General features: G+C 47.3%; 1 protein-coding gene across 1 annotated transcript; it reads right to left on the reverse strand.

The window, feature by feature from the left end:
- Nucleotides 1–56: 56 nt before the first annotated feature.
- On the reverse strand, nucleotides 57–5406 carry SSTR1 (somatostatin receptor 1). Its single transcript, XM_080979026.1, has one exon. The coding sequence runs from the start codon at nucleotides 5369–5371 to the stop codon at nucleotides 4265–4267; it is 1107 nt and encodes a 368-aa protein (XP_080835152.1). The 5' UTR covers nucleotides 5372–5406; the 3' UTR covers nucleotides 57–4264.
- Between the last annotated feature and the right edge of the window lie 5952 nt (nucleotides 5407–11358).

Genomic DNA, 11358 nt, shown 5'->3' on the forward strand with positions numbered 1-11358 from the left:
CTCAGTAGCTGTTCAGGATCAAGCCAGTTGAGCAATTGTACAGAAGCGGTAGAAAATGGATTGCAGAGTATTGTTTAATACATCTCTTTATTAAGCTAACACTGAATTACAGTATTGCTAGGGGAAAATGACAGCGTAAGAGATTGAAACCCTCTTAAAGAAACAGTGACCCAGATTTGAAAAGTCATTCAAAAAATATAAAAATAAATACGTTAATTAAAAATTGGCACAATGGAGGTTCTGTCAGTTGTGAACAATTTGCTGATTCCCCCCCCCCTTTCTATTTGGTGGCATGTGAGCTAATACACTGAAAGGGGAGCTTCTCTAAATAAGCTGTTCAGGGAGGCAAGGTACAATTAGCAAACATATAAAAATGGTTTCAGATGAATAATCTACAGAAAAATGAGGGAACTGAAATTCAGACTCAAATATTTAAGCATGAATCAATAATTTCTGTGTTGGTGATTGAAATAATCTAGTTGTCTCTAACCCCAATAATTGAATTTATTCCCCCCCCCCCTTTAGTTCCATGAATCAACATCATTACCAGTTTCTGTGCAGCATTTAATAGGATTGCTGTATAAAATGGGGGCAATGGGGGCTTGTCCAAATTACATTCAGCCTGCCTTTTGACACCCTCAAGTGAAATTAGGCAAAAGTACATGTTGCTTCATTTGCACACATTAACCCCTTTCCTATCCCCTCTGTTCTTTTGTTTTCCCTCTTTCTTTTACTGTCACGGACCAAATTCAAGGCACATAATCCAGCCAAATTTAAATAATTTTAAATCTTGAAGATTTCAGTGGGATAAATGCAATCCTATGACAGTCGGCAACTTTGTAGAAAGGGGGAGTTGCAATTTTAATTCATTAAACGTCAGTGGGACTTAAGGGCATTGTCCAGCCAAACTGAGGCTATTTGGAGCAGGGATCTCAGAAAAAAGTGAGCAAGCAGCACTGTTAAACCACATCTCCTACTTTTTTTTGCTTTACACCTGAAATGTATAATTTAACAGCACTGCAGTCAGAGAGAAAATTTGGTCCTTTCATTAAGGGTACCAGACAACTATAGCTGTAATATTCAGGCTACTTATTACAAGTTGTTGTTAACATTATGGGTACATAATTTTAAGCAATTTTCAGTGTTCCCGATCATCGGAAGAGTACATTTAGTGGAAAAGAGTTGAAGTACATCACCGGAGTACAGTGTCTTCCATTTTGCATTAATTTTATGCAACGGTGTAAAAATAAAAGGCAAAATGATATATTTTATCAGACTGTATACCTGTTATTATTTTAAAACAGGAAGGAGTATGAGGGATTGCACTTTAGCTATTGTCATATATGAAACAAAACATTGTTGGTTTTCCAGACATGGACATGAACAACAATAATAGAAACAAAAGTCAGGACACAGAAATGTAAGGAACAAAAAGGAATTTCCCCCAAGGTTACAGCCCCCCACCCCCCAGAAAGTTTCTTGAACAATTCCAACCTGTGAATTGTTATTAATTCAGCTTTTGAATAATTACCAAAAACTGCTGCACATCAAAAGCTGTTCCAAAAGAAAACAGTTTTAAAGAGAATAATTTTCACAGAGCAGAAACACAAGTATATTGAGTAACATAAAAACCTGATTGGTCTCACATTTAAAAACAGGAGTCCCAGAAATGGAACAGACAGCAGAGCACTTAGACGGTGTATTACAAATTAAGGATGAAGAGGGCTGCAAAGGCAAAAGTGGGAAGGGGCTTCAACAAATTCCTGCAGCTTGGAAATGGGGTGGGGTAGCAATGGGCTGGATCCTTCCCTACCCCAGCACCTTGTTTCTGTACAGTTTGTTTTTATTGTAGGATCTCCTCCTGGGTTGCTTCAAAAAAAGGACGTTTGGTCAAATGGGTCCACTTGACTTGACCCATTGGCAGTTCTCTTGGTCTTAGATTCCTCCTTAAGTCCCTAGTGATACTGGAAATATCCCTCCTGATTCTACTAAGAATACCGCCCATGGCAAGCCTCCAGGGGCAGCAATGCCCATTACACCTGGCAGCCCGTGTGTACTTTGTGGAGGTGTCCAAAAAGTATAGATGGTGTGTCACTTATGAAAAGGCTGGAGCCAGACAAGAGGGTGTAGCTATAGCTTATTACATCAGACCCTTCCTGTGAGCGTCTCTAGGCCATCTAGAAGTGAGCCTTAGGATTCTTTTGGCAAGGCAATTTGATTTGTCTTGAATGTTATTGGTTTATCTTAAGCTACCATTGAATGGGACATGGGTGGCGCTGTGGGTTAAACCATGGAGCCTAGGACTTGCTGATTAGAAGGTTGGCGGTTTGAATCCCCATGACAGGGTGAGCTCCCGTTGCTCGGTCCCTGCTCCTGCCAACCTAGCAGTTTGAAAGCACATCAAAGTACAAGTAGATAAATAGGTGGGCGGGAAGGTAAATGGCGTTTCCGTGTGTTGCTCTGGTTCACCAGAAGCAGCTTAGTCATGCTGGCCACATGACCCGGAAGCTGTACGCCGGCTCCCTCGGCCAATAAAGCGAGATGAGCTCCGCAACCCCAGAGTCGGTGACGACTGGACCTAATGGTCAGGGGTCCCTTTACCATTGAATAGTTTCCCCAAACTACTAAATAATGGCCAGTTCCCCAGAAGTCCATCAGATTTACTACCCAGTAGGGAGAACTTTGTGCATTGTAATTGAAATAATTTGGCACCCTTAAAAAAAAAAGTCTTTTAAGATAAACTGTCTCTTGTCTGACTCACCAATTCTTTTCTCCAGACAGAAGGAGCCCCCTTAATTTCCCGCCCTCGTACCGCTGACGCCGCCTGTCACACAGTCCTGGCAGCTCTTTAACCTGCTTTGTTTACACACCTTTATGATATGTACCCACACAGCGCTACGCTTCCCAGATCAAACATCGCTGGGAGCGCCCAGCGCCCGGGCTCTCGACTGTCACGGAGGAAGGTGCGGGTGGGTGCAGGGAAAGCTATTTATCTCGCTCTTATCAGCAGCCTGCTGTTGCCGCGAGATAACGACATAATCGCCTGCCTTTCCAGCAAGCGGGTTTCCTTTCCCTTTCCAAACCGATTGCCGTTTCCCCTTGAGCGCCGCTGAATGCCAAACAGAAATTTCGTGTCCAGGGGCGGGGTGGGGGGAAGCGACACCGTATTTAGCTTCGCACTTCCGCGGAGCTGCCTCCAGACAGATCGAAGATCTATGCTGCCCCAAGGACTGTTTTCTTGCAAAGGGGTCGGTTGCCTCCTGCGTTTGGGAAGCTCTTGGCTTCCTCCGCCTCTCGGGAGAAGAGAAAAGCGCTCGAGGCGCGCGCCTAGTTGTGCGCTCGCTTTGCCAAAGATGATTTCTAAGACTTGGAGGGGTTTGAGGCAACCAGGGCTTAATTCGAAGCAAGGCTCGTTTAATGCCCCTCTGGTCAGTCTATGTGAGCGCCCTCTGAGCATGTTAAGAGTGCTTTCCAGCCTCAGAAGTGAGAAATTACACCCACACCTGGGTTTATTGGTTGGGTCCTCTAAATTAGAGGGCTAACTTGGAGTCCCAGCACCTCTCCCCCTCCTTCCCTCTCTCTTAGTAAGCAAACGCCGCTTAAACAAATAAAGACAAGCTAGGTCTCGATTTGGTTGACAAAAAGCCACGTCTCTTCTTCCCAGGGGGCCTTGAACGCAACGGACCTCAGCTTGTGATCTGCCACAAGCAAGTAGAGAAGTGACGCGGACAAAAGGAGCAACTCGGGAGAGGGTGGGGGCAGAAAGAAAGAAAGAAAGAAAGAAAGAAAGAAAGAAAGAAAGAAAGAAAGAAAGATAGATCTAACAAGCGACCTACAAACCGACCCACACTCAATGGCCCGGTACCCAAAGCGCAGCGCTGGGGAGGTGGTGGTGGTGGTGGTCTTGCTGTGCGAGTTGTGGATTGATCGACGAGGGTGTCCAAAGCAACTGCAGGTAAGAGGGAAGGGGTGCCCGGGTTCAACTGAGCAGAAAGGACGCGCGCGCACACATATTCCCCCCATTTGATGGGCAACTAGTGCAGTGCTGCTCTCTCTAGCTACATCATATGCAGAGTTGGACGGGACCCCCGGGCTCATCTAGTCCAACCCCTGCAACGCAGGACTCCTGTCGTCCCTGGGTGGGCTCGAGCCACCAACCTCCTGGGGGTTGCACTGACCCATTGGCGCCCCCTCTTCTAGACCCCCGTCCCCTCCCCGGATCCGGCCTTCCTCTCCTGGTGGGGGAGAGCGGCGAGGCCTGTCCTCAGAGGGTTGTAATCCTGGAGGTGCACGTCCCGTTCCTGTACATGCCTCCGGACTCCCCGAAGTTGTCCTGGGGGAAGTCCTCGACGCTGTACGCCCTGCTCTTGAGGGCGGTGGCGTAGTAGTCGACGGGCTCCTCGGCGGCGTTGTCCATCCAGCTGAGGCACAGCAGCCTCTGGAAGGAGCGCTTGAAGTTGTCCGAGAGGAAGCCGTAGAGGATGGGGTTGGCGCAGCTGTTGGCGTAGCCCAGGATGACCGACAGCTGGCTGATGGTGGCGTCGTCGGGCTCCACGAACAGGTTGACCAGCTGCACGACGTAGAAAGGCATCCAGCAGATGACGAAGACCATGACGACCATCATGACCATCAGCGTGATCTTCCTCTCGGAGCGCTTGCGCTGCTGCCAGCCGGCCTTGAGCGCCACCATGCGCATTTTAGCGATGATGAGGATGTAGCACAGGCTGATGGCCACCACGGGCAAGAGGAAGCCCATGAGGAACGTGTACACCACGAAGACCACCAGCCACTTCTGCTTGGGCTCGGGCATCATCATGTTGCAGGCCACCGTGCCGTCCGTGTTGGCTTCGGTCTTGGAGAAGATGATGATGGGCAGGATGATGACGATGGCCAGGCCCCACACGGCCAGGTTGACCATCTTGGCCACGGTGGGCCGGCGGTAGCGCGACGCCTTGATGGGGTGCACCACGGCGATGTAGCGGTCGACGCTGAGCACCGTCAGGCAGTAGATGCTGGTGAACATGTTGACGGCGTCCACGCTGAGCACCAGGCGGCACAGCAGCGAGCCGAAGGGCCAGTGGTGCAGCAGCGTCGACGTGACCAGGAAGGGCACGCTCAGCATCAGCAGCTCGTCGGCGATGGCCAAGTTGAGGATGTAGATGTTGGTGGCCGTCTTCATCTTGGCGTAGCGCAGGATCACGTAGATCACCATGGAGTTGCCGCACAGACCCACCAGGCACACCACCGAGTAGATGAAGGAGATCAGGATGGCGCTGCTGCCTTGAGACTCGCTCCCGCCGCTGCCGCCGCCGCCGCTCACCGTGCCGTTGGCGGAGCCCGAGGAGTTCCTGGCGCCCGCCGCCGAGTCCATGCCTCCAGCAGCGCCCGCGACGAGCCGGACGCAGGGGCCATCCTCCGCCCCGTCGGCCCGGGCTCACAGCGCCGCCCGCGCTCGGGCCAGCCGGCGGCAGGAGGGCGTCAGCATTCTCCGACTGCCGCTGCGCTGCTTCTCCTCCTCCTCACGCAGCTTGGCAGCATCTGAGGAGCGGCGCGGGAAAGAGCCGTCCAGAAGCAGGAGAAGAGGGAGCCGGGCGCCGCCGTGAGTCCGACTGGCATTAATTGCAGCCTGCCGGCTCGGAGGGATGATTAATAGGCGGCAGGAGGCGCGTCAGAGCCGACGAAGGGGAGGCGGGAGGAGGCTGAGGCGGGGAACGCGAGCGGGAGGCGGCGCCGGCGCGCCTCTCTCCTTGCTCTCGCTCTCTCGCCTCCAGTTCCCGCCAAGCTGCTCCAGAGGGCCAGGCGCTCTCCCGCTCTCCTCAGTCAGTCAGTAGTCGGAGGAGTCGAGGAGGGCGAGCGGGATTCCTCTGGTAAGTGGTAACCCGACCCGGGTTCTTGTGGTGCCGCTTCAGCCTCCTCTTCTTCCTCGGCGGGAAAAGCCACAAGTTGGAAGCCCAGGCGGGCACTGGCGCGCTCACCTTCGAGCCAACCATGCCCCCCCCCCCCATTTGTTTCGTCCTCTCCTTATCTTCTCAGCGCCACCTCCCTCAGAGCGGACATCCTAGCGCAGCCTGGGCCGATCCAGATGTTTTGTGCCGATTTGTATTCAGGACATCCGACACCCCCTCTCCCCAAATAGGGGAGGACTTTGCTGATCTTCCTAACATGGCGCCCCGTGCGATGCCAAAATTTGGCGCCCCCAAATGGATCTGCTCGCTGATGGATCTTCTCAATTTTGCACCCCCGCAGCTGGGGAACTGCCAGCACCGCCCTAAATTCGGAGCTGCCCCTCTCACTTCCCCACCTTTCCCTACAAGCGATTATCTCATTGTAACCTATACCATTTCACTTCTCTGCCTTCCACCACATGCTTCCTCCTTCAACCCCAAATGTGCCCCATTCTCCTGTCTAACCTGGTTGGCTCCGGATTTTGTGGGGCCCCAGCAATATGCTTGGTGGGACCTGACCCACCTCCAACCCCTTGCAGTCAGTCCAAACTGTGGGCCCAATCCCAATTGCTGGATCCAAACACATACAGAGAATGTATATGCACAGGTGAGCACACAGCAACTGCTCCTTGTAGCATTGCTGCAGCACACTTGTCTGAGGAAGTGTAAATGGCAAAGTCGTACTGGCTGGAGCTGCTTGCAAGAGAGCAGGTGAGAGATGAGCAGAAATGATGTTTCCTCTGCCTGGCTACTTTCCCCCAGGGGGAGAGAACAGGCAAGAGCATGGAGTCACTGGCATCCCCTGCTCACCTGTTAGCCTTCTCCCTCCGGGTAGCGGTGGCTACTGAGAGAAAGCCTTGAACAATTGAGGGGAAGTGGTAGCAGCTGCTTCCATGCTTACTTTATGGGCAGCACAGCAGTCAGGCTCAGTGGGGATGTTGTGCTTCACAATCTGCCTGCTGTACAGTTGCAGCTTGTTTGCCGCTTGTATCGGCAACTGCAGAAGCACCTTAACCCATCTTCGCTCACTGTGATCCTTATGTTAACTTGCACCTATAGCTTCCAGCTGCTGCACACACTATGGCACCAAGTCCTGTCTCCATATACAAACATCTGTGGACATCTATAGGGATAGGCAAACACACTCATGAAATTACAACACGTCACACTGGGAATACACATACATAGCCTTCCTTCCCTACTACTGCTATAAATATCACATCAATGCCCGTTAAGAGATCCTATTCAGCGTAATAGCTGAATCCTCTGGCATAAAAGGTTTGTAAACCCCTGCTTATGCATATTAGCATCATCAGGCATATAGATATCCACGTCACTCGAGAAATATTTTCCCTTTGCAACTACACATAGACTGAATCATCTTTTTTAAAAATGTGTACTAACAAGCAAGTTTTACAAAACTGTTTTCTATGCTTTGGCAGGGATGTCTTAGGTAATTAAACATGATTTCTTTAAGACACTCTCTATAACTTCAAAATGGTTATAGCCCAAAACACACATTTTTTTAAAAGCCTCTCAAGTAGCTTCCCACTACCTATTCCATGCCAAGGGGATGCAGAATAGAAGGCGAGATGGAGGAGGACATGAAAATAAGAAATATTTATGGGGGGGCCCAAAAATTTTTGTCCTTGCTTAGGGCACCGTACTACCAAAGCCCACCCATGCTGACAGGCAGCAAAACAAAGAAAACAGAGCAGCAAATGGGTGGATCCTGTGCATCTTTTCATAATCGTATTTCCATACCAGGAAAGGCTAAACATGTTGAATTTCTGCCTGCCACATCACTGTTAAAGACACCAAAATTCTGTTCCCCCCCCACTGCCAATCCTATACCCATGCCTTTGCTGCCATCCTGTTCCCACCTATCGAGGAGTAAGCCCCGTTAAACACAAAGAGACTTACTTCTAAGTAGACATGTATACCATTATCCATTTATTTATTTATTTATTTATTTAGTATACCACCCTATTCCCACAGATCTCAAGGCAGTCCACAACACAAAATTACAGTATAAAAATACAAAATACAAATACCAGCAGAAACAAACCAATAAGCCCCTCCTTCCACAACACATTTAAAAGGACATCAGATGTACTATACTGTAAGATAACCATACAGATAATTCTTAATGAATTATTTAGCTCCTGCATCCACCCACGCTTTCTGTGTAGTAGTATTTGCAGAAAATAACTTCTAGGGACTACCTGATCTCAGACTGAACCCACCACGGGAAAGATGCATCCTGGTTGCTAGGGGAAACAGAAGGACAAACAGCAGAGAAAATAATACAGAAGCAAGAAAGGTGCACTAAAGGACATAGCGAAACAGTAGCAGTTTAGGATTTAGGCTCATTTCACACAAAAAATGATTAGAAGGGTACCTGCACATTTGCTGTAGAACATTCCTTCTAGGTTGACTAGAGTCTTACTTTAAAAAACTTCCGGGTTGGCGCCTCTGGCAATGGCGGATTTCCTCCGATCGGGAGGAACCCGCTCCGCGAAAAACAGGGTCTGAACCGCCACAGTGAGGCGGAGACCCATTAAAAACCACAGGCGGGAGAAGCCTGTGGACGTGGGATTCGGCTGGCACCTCTGCGCCTCCCCTACTCGCGGGGAAACCCTGTTTTGGGGATCCGGAGCGACGTGGGGTGAGTGGCGCGGTGCTTTGAATCGACTGCTTTTTTCATGGAGTGAAGCCGCATTGCTGTTGCCGGAGAGCGCTGACTTTTTCCTGTGGACATTTGGATTTTAAACAACTACTCGTGAGTAAATCGGAAAATTGGATTTTTAAATACTTTAATTCGGCACTGAAGCAGGAGGTCACAAACACGAAGTCCGCCTTCCGTTTTTGTAAATAGACTGAAGCAAAGACGTTACAAGTAAAGCCTTTGAAAGCTTTTGGTAAAGGATTAAATTTCCACTGGTTTAAAGTTACAAAACCCCCTTGGGAAGCAGGAGAAGAGCGGGGAATTTTGGATCTAGTGAGCCTGCAGGAGAGAGTGAAAAAATCAGATTACCACTGCTCTGAACCTGGGAACGGGCTGCCAGATGACGTTTGAAGAGAGTGCTTTTGACAGAACGGATTTGACAGCTAGCTAAACAAGAGTAAGATACTGTTTCCATTGTCCCTTTCTGCGTTTAAAAAAAAGAAGAGGAAAAGTAACTGAAATTCATCTTAATGTTTGAAATTGCGCTTGAAAGAACTGATACAAGTGGAGACTGTTTCCCTCTAGAGGGAGCTTTTGAAACTGTAACAGGACTGTAACTGGGGAATCTCCAGCTGCAGAAAAGGAGTTTGGGAACCAGAGAGTGACCTTGGGCTACTTAAAAATGTTGATAGGAGAGGCCATTGTGACTGTTTTATGCAAGATAAGCTGTTCGCTGGGACAGCTTCACAAGAAGATGGATGATATGACTCTCAAAGTTGATAATTTGGAACAGAAAGTGACCAACTTGAGTCAAAAAGCGAACACTAACACAGAAATAATTCAGGACTTGGTACAGGAACCCATTTTGGCAGGACAAATAGTGGAGGAGAAGGAGGAGAAGGAGGAGAAGGAGAAGGAGAATGCAGCTGTTGTTCAACATAAAATAATACAAGTGAGATTTGTGGATTTACAGAAGCAAATTGGAGATTATAAGTTGAGGCCTCCTATGATTGAATCCAGGAAAAGCCAGACTCCGAGGAATGGATCCCGGTTTGGATTAAAGAAGGAAAGTTGGAAAGAGCCCTCTATGCAGGGATTAATTGACTTTTGGGACATGGACTCGGGCCTGGAGGAGACTGAAGTTTTGGGGGCCTTTGGAATTGGAGGAATTTTGAAATATACCCGGAAATACTTTACGGACTGTGGTTTTAACTATGGAAACTCAGCTGATTTGTTCAGAAGGAAGAAAAGGATGGACAGGTTGGAATTTCCCTGAGATTGGCTCTCTAGCATCAAAGAAAATGAAGAAGACCTGCAGAAGGGACTTGGAAAAGAGTTAAGAGCCTCGGACGTGAGATCACCAGGTTGATGGACTTTATGGAATTGACGGAAAGGACTGGCAGAATCCGAAACCTGGGAGAAGAGATGGTGGAAGAAGATTGGAAAATTTAAAGTTTTTATATAGACTTATGGTAAAATTAATGAGTGATAGAAAAATGGTGGAATGATTTTTTATTTTTTATTTTTTAATTTTTTATGGGCTTAATAGAAATGTTATAAGGAGTTAAGCATATATAAGTAATTTAGTTTTAATGGAAAATAAGGTTAAAATAATACGTTATTTATAATAGCACAGAAAATGGAGAAAGATGGAAAGGATTTGCTGAAACAATTAATAGAAGCGGAACACAAAAAGGGAGGTGTGAGGAGGTCGAGGAAATAAGGGAACGAAAGATAGAGAGGATGTATGTTTTTAAATTGTTTTTGTTTTGGGGAGTGGGGTTTGTTTAGTTTAGCTTAATGTGTTTAGTTTTGAGTTTAGGTTGTGTTCTGTATTGTTTATATATTGTATTGTATGGTTTTTTCCCCCCTTTTTGTTCTTTTCTCTGTTTTTTCTTTTGTTTTTTGTTTTTTGCTTTTTTTCCTCTCTTTTTGTAATCTATAAAAGTAATAAATATTATTTTTTTTAAAAAAATAGAGTCTTACTTTAAAAAATGAAAGATCAGAGCCTGTAGGGTTGCCTTATTTTGAAGAGCAAAAAAGAGGACACATTTGCCAACTTCTATTGGATCGCTATGACAACTCTATCCATGAAAAAGAGGATGTGTCCCGGAACAAGAAGACATATGGCAATCCGCTGGCGGTGACAGTGGTTTCCATAGAAAGGAACTGTTACTCTAGGAAACAGCAGAGCTAGTATATAATTGATATAATTATCTTCTATATAAAATTGATAATTGATTAAAAGCATCTGTACCTACTGCAGCCACTAGCGTCTCAAAGAGCAAAGCAGCATTCAGGAGTACTACCAAGCTACACACAGGCTGTTTCAATGTAACCCTGCCAGTTACAGACAAATACTGTGATTATGGGCTAGAAGAAGCTGCGTGGCACATTGAAAAGAGAAAATTTTTAGGTTGGTTAAACGACTGGTTCACGCTATTAACATTATCAGTGAAGTTTTTCACCATGGTAAATTGGAATAGAAAAGGAGAGTGCTGGACTCAGACTGATGAAATAGGTTCAAATACCACTCATGTTATTTAGCTGGTGATCTTTAGAGGCAGGCAAACCTCCCTTAAGTTGATCTAATATGAGCTTGGAAATTACAAGCTTTTTCCATGCAAGTGTTTGGCGGGTGGCAGACAGGAATACATCCGGTTTCTGAGAGTTCTCTCGTGGCTCATACTATTGGCATATGTGGTCTAATAGTGCTGTGTACATGTCCTTTATCATATTGTCTCC

This window comes from Podarcis pityusensis (genome assembly GCF_964106645.2).
Source record: "Podarcis pityusensis genome assembly, chromosome: 1".
In the NCBI taxonomy this organism is placed as follows: domain Eukaryota; kingdom Metazoa; phylum Chordata; class Lepidosauria; order Squamata; family Lacertidae; genus Podarcis; species Podarcis pityusensis.